The sequence below is a fragment of the Nicotiana sylvestris genome, chromosome 10 (genome assembly GCF_000393655.2).
Source record: "Nicotiana sylvestris chromosome 10, ASM39365v2, whole genome shotgun sequence".
NCBI lineage: Eukaryota > Viridiplantae > Streptophyta > Magnoliopsida > Solanales > Solanaceae > Nicotiana > Nicotiana sylvestris.
Window position 1 is genome coordinate 143,290,435 of NC_091066.1, and position 17,911 is coordinate 143,308,345.

Below are 17,911 nucleotides of genomic sequence, written 5' to 3' on the forward strand. Positions count from 1 at the left end.
TGGGAAATTTCGTCGAACACCTTGTCATCAACTGGTGTGCACTTCTCTCCACCAGTTAAACCAGAGCGGGGATCATGTATATCAGGTACTTGAAGGTTTGTGAATGAACCTAAGGAGCGAAGAGGATGAGTTTCGGAATTTGTTGATGGAACCGAAGAACTGCTAACCTTTTCATCAGGGAAAACTTCAGTAGACAGTGCATCGAATGTTTGTTTCGTCTTGTTGGCTGGTCCGAAAGCAGATTCAAGCCAATAGAAAGTCGAAATACATTGCAAATCAGCAACTGTCGGATTTTGAAAATGCAGAAGAAACTTCTCCTTGAAATGACTCCAATCACAGAATTGTTTGTTGCGAAATAGCCAATCAAACCAAGCGAGAGCATCACCTTCAAGGTAAAAATATGGAAGAGGTAACCAGTCTTCTTTGGAAAAACCAAGGAATTTGAAGTAACGCTCTGCCCGATAAACCCATCCCTCTGGGTTTCCTTTACTGAATTTATCCAGTATCACCATTGTCATCGGAGTCCGAATCGATGAAAGTACCAATGTAACAAACTGGATTTCACACCAAACCAACTGACTGTATTAGCTCAACACTAATTGTGATTACAACAGATATGCTAACGAAAGTAAGGATAGGACAGCAGAAACCTAATAAGAAAGGCAATGAGTATTAGACTGATACAACAACAGAGATGAGAAGTATAGAAGGAGAACAGAGATGAGAGAGCTTAACACTTGACAACTTCAGCCTAAAAATGGACTCCGTTTTTTACTGTATTTATAACTCATTTTCTCAGGTTGCACTTCACGCAGTGAGCACCTGTCTACACTCAAAATGGGTCCCACGCATAATTTCCCAAATCTCCAAATATGTCCTTCACCGAGTCACTTATTGCCTTCACAACAGTAGTAAGTTTTTTGTTATGGTAATATTTACCGTTTATTACTAAAAAAAGTATTACATGTACTTAATCATAAATTACAATGATAAAATTAGAATCTATCCATATTTGAGGGACTAATAGCTTGTTTGGCCAAAAAAAGTTTTTTGGGCGAATAATGCTTTTTTTTTAGAAAGTGTTTTTTAAAAAAAAAAATTGAGGTGTTTGGTTAAGTTTTTGGAAGAATTTTTTTTTTTTGAAGATAAGTCGAGACAGTTTGGAAAAATAGAAAAAAGTAATTTTTCTCCAAAAATACTTTTTTGAAAAGCACTTTTAAGAAAAATACAGTTAGGAACAGTTTTTAAAAGTTTGGTCAAACACTAATTGCTATTTAAAAATACTTTTTAAATTAATTAGTCAAATATAAACTACTTCTTGCCAAAAAAAAATTTTGAGAAAAATAATTTTAAAATAAAATAATTTTCAAAATAAGCTGATTTTTATAAAAAAGACAGAGATTTCCAAGCGGGTTGCTAATACTTCTCTTCAAGTTTTTTGCCGTTAACGTTGGGTCAAATTTACGCGTCTACTCAGCCAATAACCTGTCGCTCTGAAGTCACCTTAACTAATAAAAACGCTCCACGTGTAATCACATACGTAGCAAAGATCCCACGCGCCATATATATATTCCGCTCAACAACTAATCGCTGTTTCTATAAAAAACCGGCAGTTAAAAAGAGAAACCGCGAAAACATACACAGGCTTCGATTCTTTTCTCATCAACCTCTTTTCACTCTTTCGCCGGCGGCGGCGTGTGATTGTCGGAAAATACGCCAGAGAAGTGACGTGGCTACTTGGATCTGAGCTTTTTCCGACTACATTTTCAAAATGGAATCGCACGGCGCCGGTCTCCGCCGTGTCCTTGTCCTGGCCTTCTGTGTCGCCGGTATTTGGTCCGCTTATATTTACCAAGGCGTTCTTCAAGAGACTGTGTATAGCATTTCTCATCTCTTTCTCTTTTTTAAGCTTCGTTTAGTCATATGATTTGTTCTATTTTTTTAATGTTAGCGAATTCATGATATTTAGTGCAAGTTTTTTTAAAAAAATTATTCTTTGGAAAAATTGACGTTTAATTCTCAATATAATTGATCAAATTGGTAAAACTTGCTTTTGCTAAATGTTATTACTGTCTCATCTTATGTGACTCACTTGCATTTTTAATATGTCCCTGAAGGAATGACTCCTAATATATTTAGAAATAATTTAATTTTAAACATCTCATTTACCCTTAGTAATATGATTTTTAGCCACACAAATGTTGATAGCTTATTTCAGACCACAAGTTTTAAAAGTCTTTGTTCTTCTAAACTTGGTGCCTAGTCAAACACAATCACATAAATTGGGATGAAAGGAGTGTCATCCATGAAATTTAACTTTAGTATGGAGAATGTTACAAAATGACTAGAAGTAATAATTTTTGGAGTTATCTTAAAGGTTCTAATTTTAGTACAATGTGCTTGTGATTTGTGCATTTGTGCATTTGATGCAAGTTTTGGTGTTTTCCTTTAACTTAGCTGTGTAATGAGTTTGTATTCATACATTTCCTTTTATTTATTTGGTTGATTTTAATATTTTATGCTTGGATTTTAGGTCAACGAAACGGTTTGGTCCTAACAACGAGAGGTTTGAACACTTGGCATTCCTAAACCTTGCGCAGAATGTAGTTTGCTTGGTATGGTCATTTATAAGTAAGTTTATAGAGCATGTTCAACGATTCTCTGTTATAATGTACACGAGAACAAGCGCGAGTAGCATAACTGGTTAAGTAATTAAGTACGCTTTTTTGTTGCAGTGCTTAAGATTTGGTCTAATGGGAAGAGTGGTGGTGCTCCTTGGTGGAGTTATTGGAGTGCTGGTATTACAAATACTATCGGTCCCGCAATGGGGATTGAAGCGCTAAAGTACATTAGCTATCCTGCACAAGTATGCCCAATTCTTGTTTGTTTTTTTATATCCGGTGTCTGCTCAAAACTTTTTGAACCCTAAACTAGCGTTTTAGGATCTCTTGAAGTTTTCTAAGGATTGAGAGAAATGCATGAGCCTTGTTAATGTTCTAATTTCTAGAAGTGGCTGATGAATTAATGTTAGTTGATGAACCTTGATGGTTGTTTTCTTTTTTCATTTTTTCTTCAAATGAATTGTAATGAGGTCAATTTCACTTACAGGTCCTGGCAAAATCATCGAAAATGATTCCTGGTATGTCAGTAAGAAAGCATCTTTGCAACTTACATGAATGTTCTTTCTTTTAAGTATGATTTTGAGTATGTTGTCAATCAAGAGAGAATATTAGATGTGATTTCTCTTTTTGTTGAAAGTGCCATGGAGTTTTTAGAGTTTTTTTGAAGGAAAAAGAAATAATATATTGTTGAATTTCTGATTGAAAGAGCACCGAGGGTGTATGTGGGATGGTTTAGGCAATTGAAAAGGATTTAGAAGTAGGTAATCGGAAAAAGGATTTAGAAGTATGTGCTTTTATCATTTAAAAACTGAAATTGCCAGTCCAACTTTGTGTTAATGAGATCAAAGTTTATTTTAGTGGAATTTTTTGACAGTATTTGATTGCTCCTTGCAGTAATGCTGATGGGAACACTAGTTTATGGCATAACATACACAATTCAGGAATATGTGTGCACTCTACTTGTTGCTGGCGGTGTATCGATGTTTGCTCTCTCAAAGGTAACATTTGAATTAAATATTCTTAAAGTACAATGAATAGCTTTTCTTCTTTCTTCCCCCTTTGCCTCTAACATGCTTGTAACTATTGGAGGAAAAGCAAAGGTCGTTTCTGTGCAGTACCCCTTACTTTTTCTCTTGTATTTGGCTTGATTTCAGACTAGCTCTAAAACCATTAGTAAATTGGCGCACCCAAATGCTCCACTTGGGTATGGGCTGTGCTTCCTGAACCTTGCCTTTGATGGTTTCACCAATGCTACTCAGGATTCAATTTCAGCAAGGTAATTTTCACCTACCTGTGATCCTATCTGTCTTTTTGTGCGTGATCTCCCTGAAGTTCTTACGAGGAAATTTTTGTTTGGATTTATGCTCTTTAGCTATTACTTCTCACATCCTGAATAATCAAAATCAATGTTCTCTCACATCATGAATTTTTTTCCGATGCTGGGTAAAACACTATGTTATGGAACTGACGCTTGGTCAGTAGGATTGTATTTCTCAAGTTGAATCCACTGTCTTAAAATCATCCAGAGTAGAACTGAATTTTTATATCTCTAGTCTCTACATACCAAAGAACCTTACAGAGTCTTCTCAACTATACCATCTATACCACTCTCAAGCTGGAATGAGGAGTAGTTTGGGGAGAAAAGATGTATTAATAAAGGCTAACAAATCCTTATTTTTTATATGTCTGTTCTTCCAAATACTTAACTGCAAGAATCTGTGTTACCTATTTTAATGTCCTAATTTTGTTTTAAAGCATGAATAGGGTAGAGTTAGTTGATTACCTCGAATCAGATACTTTGTCTAGTATCCGACATCAGGTGGTTACTCAGAAAGGACAGATTTCAATGGCTTAACAATAGAAACTTCATCCCTGAACGATCTCATTCAGGCGCATAGTTGAGTATAGAGGAGGAAATGTTCAGATTTCGAATTGAAATTTGCTAAAGAAGCAGAGGAATTTGAACATAATTATGTTCCATGTTCCAAGGATTTAACAAAATTTCATGCTAATACTATCTTCACTGCGTGCACAGCGTCAGAACATCATCAGACCACATACTTGGCTGTTGTCACATATCTTTTTCTCCTCAAATGTGCTGAGGGATATATTTCAATGTCATTGTTTAACATTACTCTGTTTCTTTCGTTTAAGGAGTTTTGGCTAAGTTGTCCCATTTTTCTCAGGTATCCTAAGACATCTGCTTGGGATATTATGTTTGGAATGAATTTATGGGGTACCATTTACAATATGATATTCATGTTTGGCTGGCCAACTGCCAGCGGTTATGAGGCAGTTCAGTTCTCTAAGCAGCATCCAGAGGCAGCATGGGACATTCTACTTTACTGCCTGTGCGGTGCTGTGGGACAGAACTTCATTTTCCTAACCATTAGTCGATTTGGTTCTCTGACCAACTCAACCATCACTACAACACGCAAGTTTGTGAGCATAGTTGTATCTTCTGTTTTAAGTGGCAATCCACTGTCAGAAAAGCAATGGACAAGTGTTGTCATGGTGTTCTCAGGATTATCTTACCAGATTTACCTGAAGTGGAGGAAGTTGCAGAGGATGTCGAAGAAGAGGAAGCCCATGTAAATGTTATGTCTTTTTATCTGAGGATACAGTTCTGTACTATTAGCCATTTTTCTCCTGCTGTAGTTCCAGTGTCCTAGGAGTGGTAACACTTTGATCATTGGACAATGTAACTGAAAAGAATTACAGTTGTAGAATGAATTACTTTTTCTGGGTATATTGTTAGCTAGCCCATTTTTGTAATTGTTTCATACTAGCAATCAGAGAATAAACATCTCAGAAGCTGGTACAGCATCAGTAAAGTTTTATAGAACATTTCAAAGGACTTCTCTTGTTTTTTTCCTACTATCTGCTTTCAATATTCTCTATAAACCTTGGGGAGGTGCCAATTTGTAAGTACACTGTTTATTCTGCACAATTCTTGGCTTGTGGTATGTCAAAAATAGGACATGGTAGACCCAACATCAATCCTTATTCCAAGTCAAAAAGTAACTCAAAATAATTCTTATGTAAGATTCTTACTTTTTTTGGGCCATGGTTTGGGCATCATGAACACATGTAATTACTATTATGTCCATCCACAGTGTGCACCAAAGAATTAGCACTGGTCATTATTCAAGGTCATTCTAGTCCTTTCCTCTAAATGTCTAAGCCACAAAGAGGAAGGAAAGTGATTGCCAGTAGAACTCACACTTTAATTTGTACAGTCTTCCCTCCCCTTTTACCACTGGCTTTTGCTTTATTAATGATCACAGTTGCCCACCACCACCACCAACTGCTGACCAATTTAAATAAGCAGCAGATTTCTCAGACCCCTCATTCCCCACAAGATTCCACCCCCATTTACAGATCTCTCTGAAACAGAGACAGCAGCAGCAGAAGGAATGGAAGAAGTCTCTTGTCTAAAGCCAGAGAAAGCAACAACCTTTATCTTTATCAGTAAGAACTCTCTCTCTTTCATGTTTTGTGCTTAGAACAAGTTTTTGTGTAAAGGTAACTGTTCATTTGCAGTCAGCATTACCTGTAACAGTACCACAGCAATGAGCAATCTTACTATCTCAGACAAGTAGAGCAGGAGAAGAAAAATGTCTGCACACACGAACCATATTGCATTCTCCAATCAAATAAAGTATGTTTTACATTACATGTAGATCAGGCAAAGAAAAAAAGCTCTGAACAGCCTAGAAGCTTATTATATAACATCTACACACAAAATAAATGAAAAGAAACTGACATAGAAGGCCAATTCAACTTATTGATCCTCCTAGCTCTCTCTATGTTTTCTTCCTTCTTTTTTTTTTTTTTTTTCTCTCTTTTTTCAATATTCTCTATAAACTTTGGCGAGGTGCCAATTTGTAAGTACAATGTTTGTTCTGTACAACTAGCTAATCAATAGCCGAAAACTTATGGAACATCGAATACCCCCATTCGGGTTCCATAACAACACACAAAAGAATGAGAAACAATAAAAAAAAGCACACTAGATACTGTGAGTATTGGGTCGGAAACTCCGAAAAGGATGCAGATCATCTGTCAGATCTCCAGATAAAAAGCTAGAATGCCTCCATTGCATTCTAGGATGCAGACCAGATCTTCCAAGGCCTCTTGAAAAAAAACTCAGGTCGTAGTGACTGCAATCCAAACAAAAAGAACTCCAAAAAATTGAGTAGACTCCATATAATAAAAACTGTTGATCAAAGTTATGGTGATTCTGCCCGCCACAGAATCTGTGTAAGGTTTGATCAGTAAAGTTGGTTATAGACTGTGAAGGAGGGCTCTTTTGCACGATGGAGGTTGTGTATGATTTGTGCCTGGATACGGGGATGTGGACTCCACTCCAAGTGTTTTCAATAGGAACTGCCTCTCCTGAAAAAACAATTAAAAAAATGTTAATCTTAGTCTTGCCTCACACTTGACTTCACATAAATTAGTTAAGGTCAAAGAGAAAGGCAAATGAAATCATGCATCGCGATTTACATGAAATAGACATGTCAATGTAAAAGGCAACCCAAACTTCAGAACAGTTTCCAGATCACCAAAAATCAAGAAAGAATGTGACCTTAATCCAATCGATGAAAATAGTAATCTTCAGACTTGCATTCTAAGCATATGATGAAGAAATAAAATTAACTAAAACAACTTACTGTTTGATTGGATTTGTTATCACACTTTCTAAATCTTTATAGGGGTTAAAATTTTAAAAGAGGAATTCTGTAATCCGTTTGCATCTAATATAAGGCAAACTAGCTAGAATAGAATTTGGATGCGAATCATTATGGTTAAGGCAGACTAGAAAGGAGATCAAGATTGTGAAAGAAGGGAAAGTGTAAGAGATAATGATGAGGAAGCAGCTTATATCCCAAAATCAATTCTGCTGCAAGCTCCTTGAGCCGAGGATCTATTGGAAACAGCCTCTCTACCTTCACAAACGTAGGGGTAAGGCTGCGTACACACTACCCTCCCCGGACCCCACTTCTAGGATGTCATTGGGTATGATGTTTTTGTTGAATTCTGCTTTTGGAAGTTAGGTTAACTAAGCGAAGGAACAGTAAACTTACAAGGTTTTGGCAAGAAATTCTGTTTACCAGTATATGTAAACTCACATATATCAACACATAAAAGACGATCAGTAACCTCCAAAAGCCTGATTTTCTTTCTTTCGGCCATTTAGTACATAAGTAACAAGCAGATATTAGCACATATCTAAGAAATTGCGTTCTGGCAAAGATTTGCGAGGTCTTAAAATCAGATAACTGCATTAGGTCGAAATACCAGACATCTTCAGTTTACTCAAAAGATTTTGGGGGTTGCATGTCATACATATATTTTCAGTCCAGCTCTGTTCCTTCTTCCTTTTTAGTGCTTCTTATTCTTTTTTGTTCTCTCAATAAATTTGAGCTGACAACAGATGCCTTGAACTTTGCTGAATTTATGATAATATATTTACAGCTCTTCCTTTTCTTTTTATATAGAATGAAGCATGATACACAGCACTCTAGATAACAAGGATTCAGATTTGTGTTAAGGAGACACAAAATGGAAAAGACCAAAAACAAAACAAAAGAAGCACAATTTCTCTTGAGCTTTTGAACTAACCAACTGAGGCAAAAGTAAACTACGTTTTCAGTTGAATTGATTTGTCTTTTGTTGCTCCAATACACCCATATTACCCATGCATAAAAGTCCAATTTGATCCATTATCTAAATGCACTGATGGCGAAGCGCTTTAGCAAAACAATTACATTGAATCAGTTTAATATTAACAAGGCATAGGTTTCTTACACTTTCTGAAAACTTTGGGGTGGGAATTTCTGCAGCTAAAGATCTGAACAGTGGAGTTACTTGAAGAGGAGAAGTGAAATCTGTATCCAGAAATTCACATTCAGCTGTAGCTGGTCCATCATTCACTTTTTCTTCACCATGAACTGTCAAAGTATCTGAGATAATGCAATCACCACAAGTATCAGCGTAAAGCAACTCCTATGGCTGTTAAACTAAAAGAAATATTTTTGAAGTTCTTAATTTAGATAATGCAATCACATCACCGCACCTTGATCACTCATCTGAGAAGTTCGTAATTCAGATTCAATATCCTGATGGTGCGCGCACACCTCGGCTTGGCTTTCTTCTGTTTTATCAGCCAGCGCATGGGATAGCAGAGTTGATCCAGTACTATACTCAGAGCTGCCAGCTGAATCTTCAGATAAAGCAGGTTGCCTGCACAACGACATTTTTAGACACAATGGCTATGGGATAAGCTGAGCATCGTTAGAAATGTGAGGTTGCATCGTCAATACCTCCAAGATGGCCGACTGCCTTCATTACTGCTCTTTGAATCTGCTATCAGATCCTTATAATCATCAGGTCCAAGATTCATCTCAGGGATCTGGAACTTGAGCATATCACCTTCCTTTGTTTGACGAAGAAAATCTTGGAGTATCTGAAAAAATATTCAAGCTTTTCCATTAGAGTTTCTGCAGATTAAGTGCAGAACCATTTCTACACCCATGAAACACAAGGGACAGAGCTAGATAAAGGGCAGCCTGGTACATTAAGCTCCCGCTATGCGCGGGGTTCAGGAAGGGCCGGACCACAAGGGTCTATTGCACGCAGCCTTACCCTGCATTTCTGCAAGAGGCCGTTTCCACGGCTCGAACTCGTGACTTCCTGGTCACACGGCAGCAACTTAACCAATTACGCCAAGGCTAAGGGACAGCTGGATATTTGCAGAAATATATCATAAGCAGCTCAAGCTGTCTCTGTCTTTCTCATGTAGTCGGAGAGCTGAACAATGGTTCTCCCATTTTTGCTGTAAGGAATGAATCATGAAACTAAAGTGTATTCCGCAATTATTTTGAATGGCATGGACCAGAATAGAGAGAAAAAGAGCTTTAGGGGTGTTATTGTTAATGATGGTTCCTCTATAGTATCACCTGGTACATCAATTCGTTCCAAAAGCATAAGTGTATTAACCGTACAAAGAACATAGACCTCACCTTCCAAGCATTTTCAAGGCTTTGATCTGTATTCTCTGTATTAACTTTCATAGCCAGTGAGCTTAGCAGCTCCGCTTGTTGCATCAAAGCTTGTACCTTTGGATCATCTTTCTTAAGGAATGTTCCTTGAGTTTTGTTGTCTTAAAAATCCAAAAACAGTGAGTTAGATATGTGTTCAACTTAATAGATCAGACAGTTCACTGTACTAATAAATGGTCGTTTACCAATTTCTTTTATCAGTCAGGGTTAATTACCATTTTCAGTCGTCTGCTGATGAGATGCCAAGCTTTTCCCAGCGTTACGAAAGTTTTGAGCAAGTACTGCAAATGGATGTCTTAGTAGTGGATGTGTAGTTCCACAATCACCAAAAGATTTTTCTCCGCTGTCACAATTTTGACGGACATCTGAGATGTGGCTTGTCCTACATCACAAAACTATAGTGTTATATTGGCTAAATCACAACAACATAGTGATATATTGAAGACTCTCTCTCTCCAAACCATAGCTAAATCTTTCTTTATCCGTTTTTACCTCAGCTTTTTAAAAGGAGCAGCAGCTTCTGTTATGTTGTCAATATTGAGACCATCTGGAAATATAACCCTCTTGTTATTTAGGTTAACGAATGAATTGCTGTTTTCCTTAGCCAAAGCTTCATGTTTAGCTCTCTTTTTGCACAGTGTAGTGAATCGATTCTTCACAGCATTATCCGTTCTGCATTTAGAAAACCAAGAATATCAGGTGAATACTTATTTTTCCCAACTAAATGCTGAAAAGTACAACAATAATAATAACAAAATACAATGCTATTACCTTCCTGAAACCACCTTGGCAATTTCAGTCCATCTGTTACCAAAAATCTTTTGAGCCTGCAAATAATATTCTTTTTCTATCAGATATCTAGATTTCGATCACAAGACAATTTCTAACCAGCCATGTTGCACGGACTCTCCAAAATAGCTGTTGCACCCTGTGACGGATCTTCCAAAAATGCACTATTTTTGGAGGATCAGACACGCACCCATCGATATTTTCGGAGAGTAGAGCAACATAGCTAACCAGAACTTAAATGGGCTGAAATAGAAAATAGCAGCAATCAAACACAATCCACGGTTAAGCCCAAAATGCAAAAATAAGTGAAAGTGATGGAAGCGCGATATAAAAAAGAAGCAGTCAAGAAAAGCATCATTTTTACCTCACATAAAAGCATATCTTCTTCAGGTGACCATCCCCCTTTCTTGAAATCAGAGTTTAAATAAGTGAACCATCTGCAGATATTTCAAATAATATCACCTTAAAATACCAACCAAGAGAAGAAAAAGGGAAAACAGAAACACAGAGTAATTGTAGCTAATATCAAGAACACATTTTTAACTAACCTTCTTCTGCATTGCCTTGTTGTTTTATCCTTAAACTTCGATGCTATGATCGTCCAACTACAATAACACACCAGAAAATAAATTTGTATTATCAGAACTAATATCACATACACACTTAAATTTCTCCATAAAGTTGAAAGAAAAATCAAATAGGGTAAAAAGTAATTACTTGTCAGTTCCATGGATTCGAATTTGCTCTCTTAGTATATCATCCTCCTGCAACTCAAAATATCAAAAATCCACTACATATCAAAAATCCAATCAATACAACAACTTAAAACACAAAAAAATTAACAGAAAAATCATTTCTTGCAAAAATCCCAATACAGTAATTCCAAAATCAACAACAACTAAACCTCCGTCCCAAACAAGTTGAGGTCGGCTATACTGATCTTCACTTCTCCATTTAAGCCCAACTCATGTTTAAAATCCAATCAATACAACAATCCAACAACTTAAAACACAAAAAAATTAACAGAAATTATTTCTTGCAAAAATCCCAATACAGTAATTCCAATTTAACAAAATCAATAACAGAAACAACAACTATGCCTCCGTCCCAAACAAGTTGGGGTCGGCTATATGGATCCTCACTTCTCCATTTAAGCTCAACTCATATTTACAATCCAATCAATACAACAATCCAACATCATAAAACACAAAAAAAAAATTCCAAAAAATCATTTCTTGAAAAAATCCGAATACAGCAATCCAAAAATAACAAAATCCAAAAACACAATTAAAAAAAAAAGGAACCCAATAATCACAAACCTCTTGAGACCAAGAAACAATATGTCTTTCTTTAGGTTTAGCAGCTTCACCACTATTTGAACTTTTCTTCATATTCTGTTGCATACTTCACTTCTCTGCTCCCTCAACACTCACATGCTATAGTAAAAAAGAGACCCTTTTAGGTGAATGATATTTAAAAAGAACAAAAAGGGTGTATTGCAAAAAGGGAAACTGTTTCACTTCTCTTTACACTCTAAATACTTCTTCAACAGCTAATTACAAGAAAAATTACAATCTTGGGGTCATTTTAATACATTGAAGTATCAATTTATTTTGCATAGGATTCTGACTTTTAACTCAAATTTAGACCACCTTTTTTGCCCCAAGAAAGTTTAAACAACATCCATAGAATCCGAATTAGGATAAAATTTATGTTACCTCGAGATTTGGGAACATGAAAAAAGAAACAATCTTGGGGTTTATGAATTATGGGGTTATGTTATAGTAACGTAGATCTAAAGGTATATGAAACCTTAAAGATTGTATTTTTATGGTTGGCTGTTAAAATGGTGATATTCTTGATATAGAGCAAAAAGGGGGTGGTGGGTATATGGGGTGGGGTGGGGTGGGGGTGGGGTGGGGGTGATGTTACATAAGAGCATATTTTTTCTCTTGTTTAAAAGGGGGTGAGTTTTCTTGAATTATTTTTCTTGATGTTTTGGTGTTTCTGTGTGGGGTATAATTAGGGGGATTGGGGGGGGGGGGAGTGTGGTGTGGTGTGGTGTTAAAACAATCAACGGATTCTTGCTTTAGAGCGCGGGTATGAAGGAGAAGTTTGAAAAAATAACGCTGAAATCCATGAGACTATAATTAATGGCATAGTAGAAACTACACTCATCATTTCCCACTTTCTCTTTCATTTCTTATTGTGTACGTATATTGCTTTCTACAGTGTATATAGTATTTGAAGATAAGGTAATGTCGCCGATGATCTATAAAAAACAGTTTTTCTAACTTTATAAGTTAAAAATAAAATTGAGTACACAATACCCTTCGCAGACTGAGCACACACCACTCTTCTCAAACTTCACTTATGAGATAACACTTAATCTATTGTTGTTGTTGTAATGCCATTGGATAGTTTTTAATTTAACAATTATTTATATAAACCATCATTAATCTCTTTATTAAATATTTAACTTAATTAACACTTCATTAATTGGAGTAGTAAGCTAGATTCGAAAAAGAATAAAGTAGTAATTAAGGGACTTTTTGTTTTTTTAAAATGTCAAATATTTTGAAACAAATTCAGTTCATCGAATTGACTAATATTTGGAAACTAGAATAAGATATTATTTCACAAGTGTAATCGAAATTGTTTTTTTTCTTTTAAATATTTGATTAGATATATATATAGGAAATAATATTCCTTTTAAAAAATAATGTATTTTATACTAGGTTTATACTCACCACAACTATATAACGTAATAATGTTTATATTAGGGTAGGTTGTCTATATCACATCATTAAAGTGTGATCTTTATTCGGATCTTGCATAGACGCGAAATGTCTTGCATACCGGGCTGCCCTTACGACTATGCAAGGTAATAATAGTGAGAGAAGTGACACTATATGCATTTACTTTAAATTCTTGGACCCATATTTGCCTCTCTTTTTTTTCTTCTTCTTTTCTTCCTTAACCTTCTGATTATCTTTTTCTTTTTCCTAATTCAATTTTTTGAATTGTGCATGACAACATTCGTGACCCAACTACATGCATTATAAGATTCCCCCGCACCTTCATATTCATATAGATTTCTTCAGTTCAAATTTTTACTTGTTTTGTAGTGGGGGTAATTGGGGGTGAGTTTTTCTACTTAAATGAAAAAATAAAGGGGGGGTGCAACCCACGTGAGTTTTGAGGAAAAAGAATGGGATAAATAGGGTTTGATATTATTTGAAATTTATCTATTATATGATCATGTGATCACTGGTCAGTCCAGCCTGGTCTGATCATTCATCTCTTTGAAGTGAGTATATGGAATATAGTTCTTGTTTGAAAGTTGAAAATTTCTTGTTTCTCATCCTCATTTGCTTGGGGATGAAACTTCCTAAAATTCAAACTTTTTAACATTTATTGTTTTCTTTTTTAAAAAAAAGAAAAATTAAGAAAATTATATTACATAGGCATATTAGTGAAGTAAAAAAGAAAAATAGGACAATACATCCACTTATGATGTGAAAGTCTCTCGCTGATATGACTAGACTATATGCTTTTGCGATACCTTGATGTTGGATAATTGGTAATATTCTGGATATAGTAATATATAAAAAAAGTTTATTATTTTCCTATAGTTAACAAGAAATAATTAAGTGAAAATTTTAATAAGAAAGTGAAAGCCAAACGGAGGAAGTGATTATGATAAGAATAATTGAATTTCAACTTGCGCAGTATGATTAGAATTGTTCATAATTCTCCACCTAGTTTATTTTTAAACTTCATGATATTGGTCTATCTGCTTAATTGGTATGACTTTAAAATTCAAATTAATCATCAATTTGGAGTTATTTGATTGAATAAATTATTGACATTTTGTCTTCTCTAGTTAGCCTTATAGCTTGTCAAATAGCTTTCATAGAGGTCATGAAAGTTATTTGATTGGATTTTATTTTTGTTGATAGTGAAAATTAGCTAATTCGAATATCCCCCCTGAAGTTTAAAAAAGAGCATTTAAGCTCCCCTATCTTTGGGTATTGGTACATTTGGCACAACAGTACTAAACATCTCATATTACAAGCAAGAGTTAGGACCATTCTTTACTTTTACCAAATCTTCTGTCAAATTATAGCATTCGATAATCATATATAGAGTTAATTGCATCTCATTAAGTTGAAAATTTTTATGAATTTGAGATATATATATATATATAAGACCTTTGGGAGGGAAATGTAATTAAATAAAATATTGAGGATTGCAGTACATTTTACCTTTTGGAATCAAATGTTCTACTTCTAAAATCCTTTTTCTTGAGTAGTGTGGTAGTCAAACTTCAGTTTTTGACCCTTAATCACTCTGAGTTGCATGTTCAGAATATATTAGTTAAATCCTACTGTATTCTTAAAAGTTGAACTACGTGCTTGAAAGAATGAAAGGGAAGATTCCCAGCCCCTTTATTTAACAATTAATGGCAAAACAAAAGGTAAAATAATACTAAAATACAATTCTTGCGGGCTAGTGTTTAAATACAATGTGTATTCATTTTTTTATAACTTAGATAATATGTTTATTTTGGTTCCAAAGTTCGTATTTATAAGTGTTGACCCTTGAGATAATATATTGTATGTTTTTGCATCTAAAGTATGGGATTTGAAATAGGAATGTCTAGTTGAAAATTTTATATATAGTATTCTAGTTCTGTTATGGAATAAAAGCAATTTAGTAAAACATGAACAAGAAATAAAAGCAATTTAGTAAAACATGAACAAGAAATAGAGATAGAGTGAAGGAAGAGATTTTCTTCTTCAATTGTGTGTATTTTCCTATCTATTACAAGGCCTTTATATAGGCATGAAAAGTGAAGAAAATATGTCATGGAATATGTCATTGAACATAGAAAATATGTCATTGAATATGTCATTAACCATTTGAGAGAAAGATCATGGAGGAAGAGTAGACATCCACCATATTTTGATTTTTATCATAACACTCCCCTTGGATGTCCATAAATAATGTGTCTCGTTAAAACCTTATTAGGAAAAAACCCTATGGGAAAAAATGCTAATGAAGGAAAAAGAGTACACATATTTAGAAATACACCTTTTGGTTGCCTCGTTAAAAACCTTGCAGGGAAAACCCAATGGGATAAAACCTTGTAAGGGAAAAAGAGTACAACGCGTATTAACTCCCCTGATGAGATCATTAGTTCACATCGTTGAGCCTTCGTATCCCAATCTTATATACTAGTTTCTTGAAGGTTGACGCCGATAGATATTTGGTGAAAAAATCAGCCATATTATTACTTGAACGGATCCGTTGCACATTAATATCACCATTCTTTTGAAGATCATGTGTGAACAATAATTTAGGTGAAATGTGCTTTGTCCTAACTCCTTTATGAATCCTCCCTTTAATTGGGCTATGCATGTTGTATTTTCTTCATACAAAACTGTGGGTAGTTTATCACACTTCAAACCACATTTGTCTCGAATAAGATGTATAGTAGACCTCAACCATACACATTCTCGACTTGCTTCATGAATAGCAATTATCTCAGCATGATTAGAAGAAGTAGCCACGATTGATTGCTTAGTCGATCGCCAAGATATGACAGTGCCACACATGTAAACACATAACATGTTTGAGATCAAGCCTTCTGTGTATCAGATAAATACCTCACATCGACATAACCAACAAGATCAGTATTGCAATCATTGCCATAAAATAAGCCCACACCGGTAATCCCCCTTAGATAACGTAATATGTGCTTGATTTCATTCCAATTTCTCCTTGAGCGGAGCTATATCTTGCTAAGACATTAACTGAAAAAGTTATATCATGCCTTGTAGTGTTAGCAAGATATATTAGCGCACCAATTGCATTAAGATATGGTACTTTAGGACCAAGAAGCTCTTCATTATTTTCATGAGGTCGGAGTGGATCTTTATTTATATCGAGTAATCTCACAACCATCGGGGTACTTAATGGATGTGCTTTATCCACATAGAAGCTCTTTAAAATCTTTTTAGTGTATGCTGATTGAAGGACAAAAATTCCATCTTTCATATATTCAATTTGTAGACCAAGACAAAATTTTGTCTTTCCAAGATCTTTCATTTCAAATTCTTTCTTTAAACAGTCTACTGCTTTAGGAAGCTCTCCGAGAGTTCTAATGATATTTGAATCATCAACATACATGGCGATTATAACAAATTCAAATCCATATCCTTTTATAAGGACACAAGGACAAATTGAATTATTCTTATACCCTTCTTTCAACAAGTATTCTCTCGGGCGATTATACCACATGGGCCCTGATTGTTTCAATCCGTATAAGGATTTTTGAAGCTTATTTAATAAATTTCTTGGAAACCTTAATATGCTCCAAGACAATTTAAATCTTTCAATGATATCCACAATACACATATCAAGTTTTTCATATATTGCCAGATTAAAACCTGAAGTGACTATATCCACTATAAGAGAACATGTCTCCATATAATCAATGTGAGGATATTTATTAATTTTCTTGTGCCACAAGTCGTCTTTATGTCTATCGACTTGAACCTTTCGCACAAGAACACATTTATACCTCAATTGACTTTATACTTTCAGGTGTTGGACTATCCGTCCAACTTCACATTTTTCAAGTGAAGTCAATTTCATTGCGTATTTTTTATTTGGCCAATCTTTTATCCGTCCAAATTTCATGACAGATTTGATCTCAAGATCCTCGTCAATATTAATCATATTGAGCGCTACATTATATTAACAATAACGTCGACAATCATTTTATGTCGGTTCCATTATTACCCAATAAAGACATAACTTATTGAGATCTCTTTATTTCATTATTTTCAGGTACCTGAGCCTCTCACATGAGGTCTTACGAAGTGTTATGTCGTGGTGCTCTTCTAGAGCACTTGCCTCCTTATTATGACCATTTTGAATATTTGCCCCTCTCATTCTTCAAGGAGTTTTATCTTTGGACCGATTGGTCTGTTACACTTCATGCGTGCCATAGACTCTGTCCCTTATGGACTTTATTCTATTTGGAGCATTAGTAGCTGAAATATAATATTTAGCTTTGGGTCAGCAAATGCGTCTGGCAATAATTTGTAAATGAATTATCACTTGAACTTCAAGTTTATATTTTCTTGTACGAGGATCTATATGTATTCATAATAATTCATTTCACGTATCACTTTCTCAGCTGCCCATTTTCTCCCCCTAATGTTGGGATCACCAACACATTTCCCAACCATCTTTGGGAACTCATCTTTGTGCATTTTGGTGGCATAATTAAATCATATAGCACATCCATATTTCTATATAGAAATTATTTGGTTCCTGACCCTGAACCGATTGTGATAGGGAGAAATTTTTATAACTTGGCTAGATGCGTACAAGTGCTGCTGTATATTAAATAATAAATCT

At 35.1% G+C, this 17,911-nt stretch overlaps 2 protein-coding genes across 2 annotated transcripts; one reads left to right on the forward strand and one right to left on the reverse strand.

Annotated features, from left to right (window-relative positions):
* Nucleotides 1-1,592: 1,592 nt before the first annotated feature.
* Nucleotides 1,593-5,478, forward strand: LOC104227859 (UDP-galactose/UDP-glucose transporter 3-like). Its single transcript, XM_009780217.2, has 7 exons — nt 1,593-1,875; nt 2,534-2,631; nt 2,736-2,866; nt 3,109-3,139; nt 3,516-3,619; nt 3,776-3,897; nt 4,808-5,478. The coding sequence occupies exons 1-7, from the start codon at nt 1,772-1,774 to the stop codon at nt 5,214-5,216; spliced, it is 999 nt and encodes a 332-aa protein (XP_009778519.1). The 5' UTR covers nt 1,593-1,771; the 3' UTR covers nt 5,217-5,478.
* Nucleotides 5,479-6,432: 954 nt separating this feature from the next.
* On the reverse strand, nt 6,433-12,351 carry LOC104227860 (transcription factor MYB124). Its single transcript, XM_009780218.2, has 13 exons — nt 12,196-12,351; nt 11,797-11,913; nt 11,195-11,241; nt 11,026-11,082; nt 10,842-10,914; nt 10,460-10,515; nt 10,181-10,360; nt 9,904-10,070; nt 9,650-9,789; nt 8,951-9,093; nt 8,704-8,870; nt 8,436-8,590; nt 6,433-7,019 (listed from the first exon to the last, which is right to left on the reverse strand). The coding sequence occupies exons 2-13, from the start codon at nt 11,878-11,880 to the stop codon at nt 6,909-6,911; spliced, it is 1,380 nt and encodes a 459-aa protein (XP_009778520.1). The 5' UTR covers nt 11,881-11,913; nt 12,196-12,351; the 3' UTR covers nt 6,433-6,908.
* Nucleotides 12,352-17,911: the final 5,560 nt, after the last annotated feature.

What these genes read in the sequence shown, in the direction of transcription:
- LOC104227860 (XM_009780218.2), bottom strand. Translation starts at nt 11,880, where the DNA reads ATGCAACAGAATATGAAGAAAAGTTCAAATAGTGGTGAAGCTGCTAAA. An exon ending in GCCAAGGTGGTTTCAGGAAG is followed by an intron (nt 10,361 to 10,459) that starts GTAATAGCATTG and finishes TTCTAAATGCAG; the next exon opens with AACGGATAATGCTGTGAAGA. An exon ending in TCAGCAGACGACTGAAAATG is followed by an intron (nt 9,790 to 9,903) that starts GTAATTAACCCT and finishes TGGATTTTTAAG; the next exon opens with ACAACAAAACTCAAGGAACA.
- LOC104227859 (XM_009780217.2), top strand. Translation starts at nt 1,772, where the DNA reads ATGGAATCGCACGGCGCCGGTCTCCGCCGTGTCCTTGTCCTGGCCTTC. An exon ending in ACATTAGCTATCCTGCACAA is followed by an intron (nt 2,867 to 3,108) that starts GTATGCCCAATT and finishes TTTCACTTACAG; the next exon opens with GTCCTGGCAAAATCATCGAA. An exon ending in ATCATCGAAAATGATTCCTG is followed by an intron (nt 3,140 to 3,515) that starts GTATGTCAGTAA and finishes TGCTCCTTGCAG; the next exon opens with TAATGCTGATGGGAACACTA.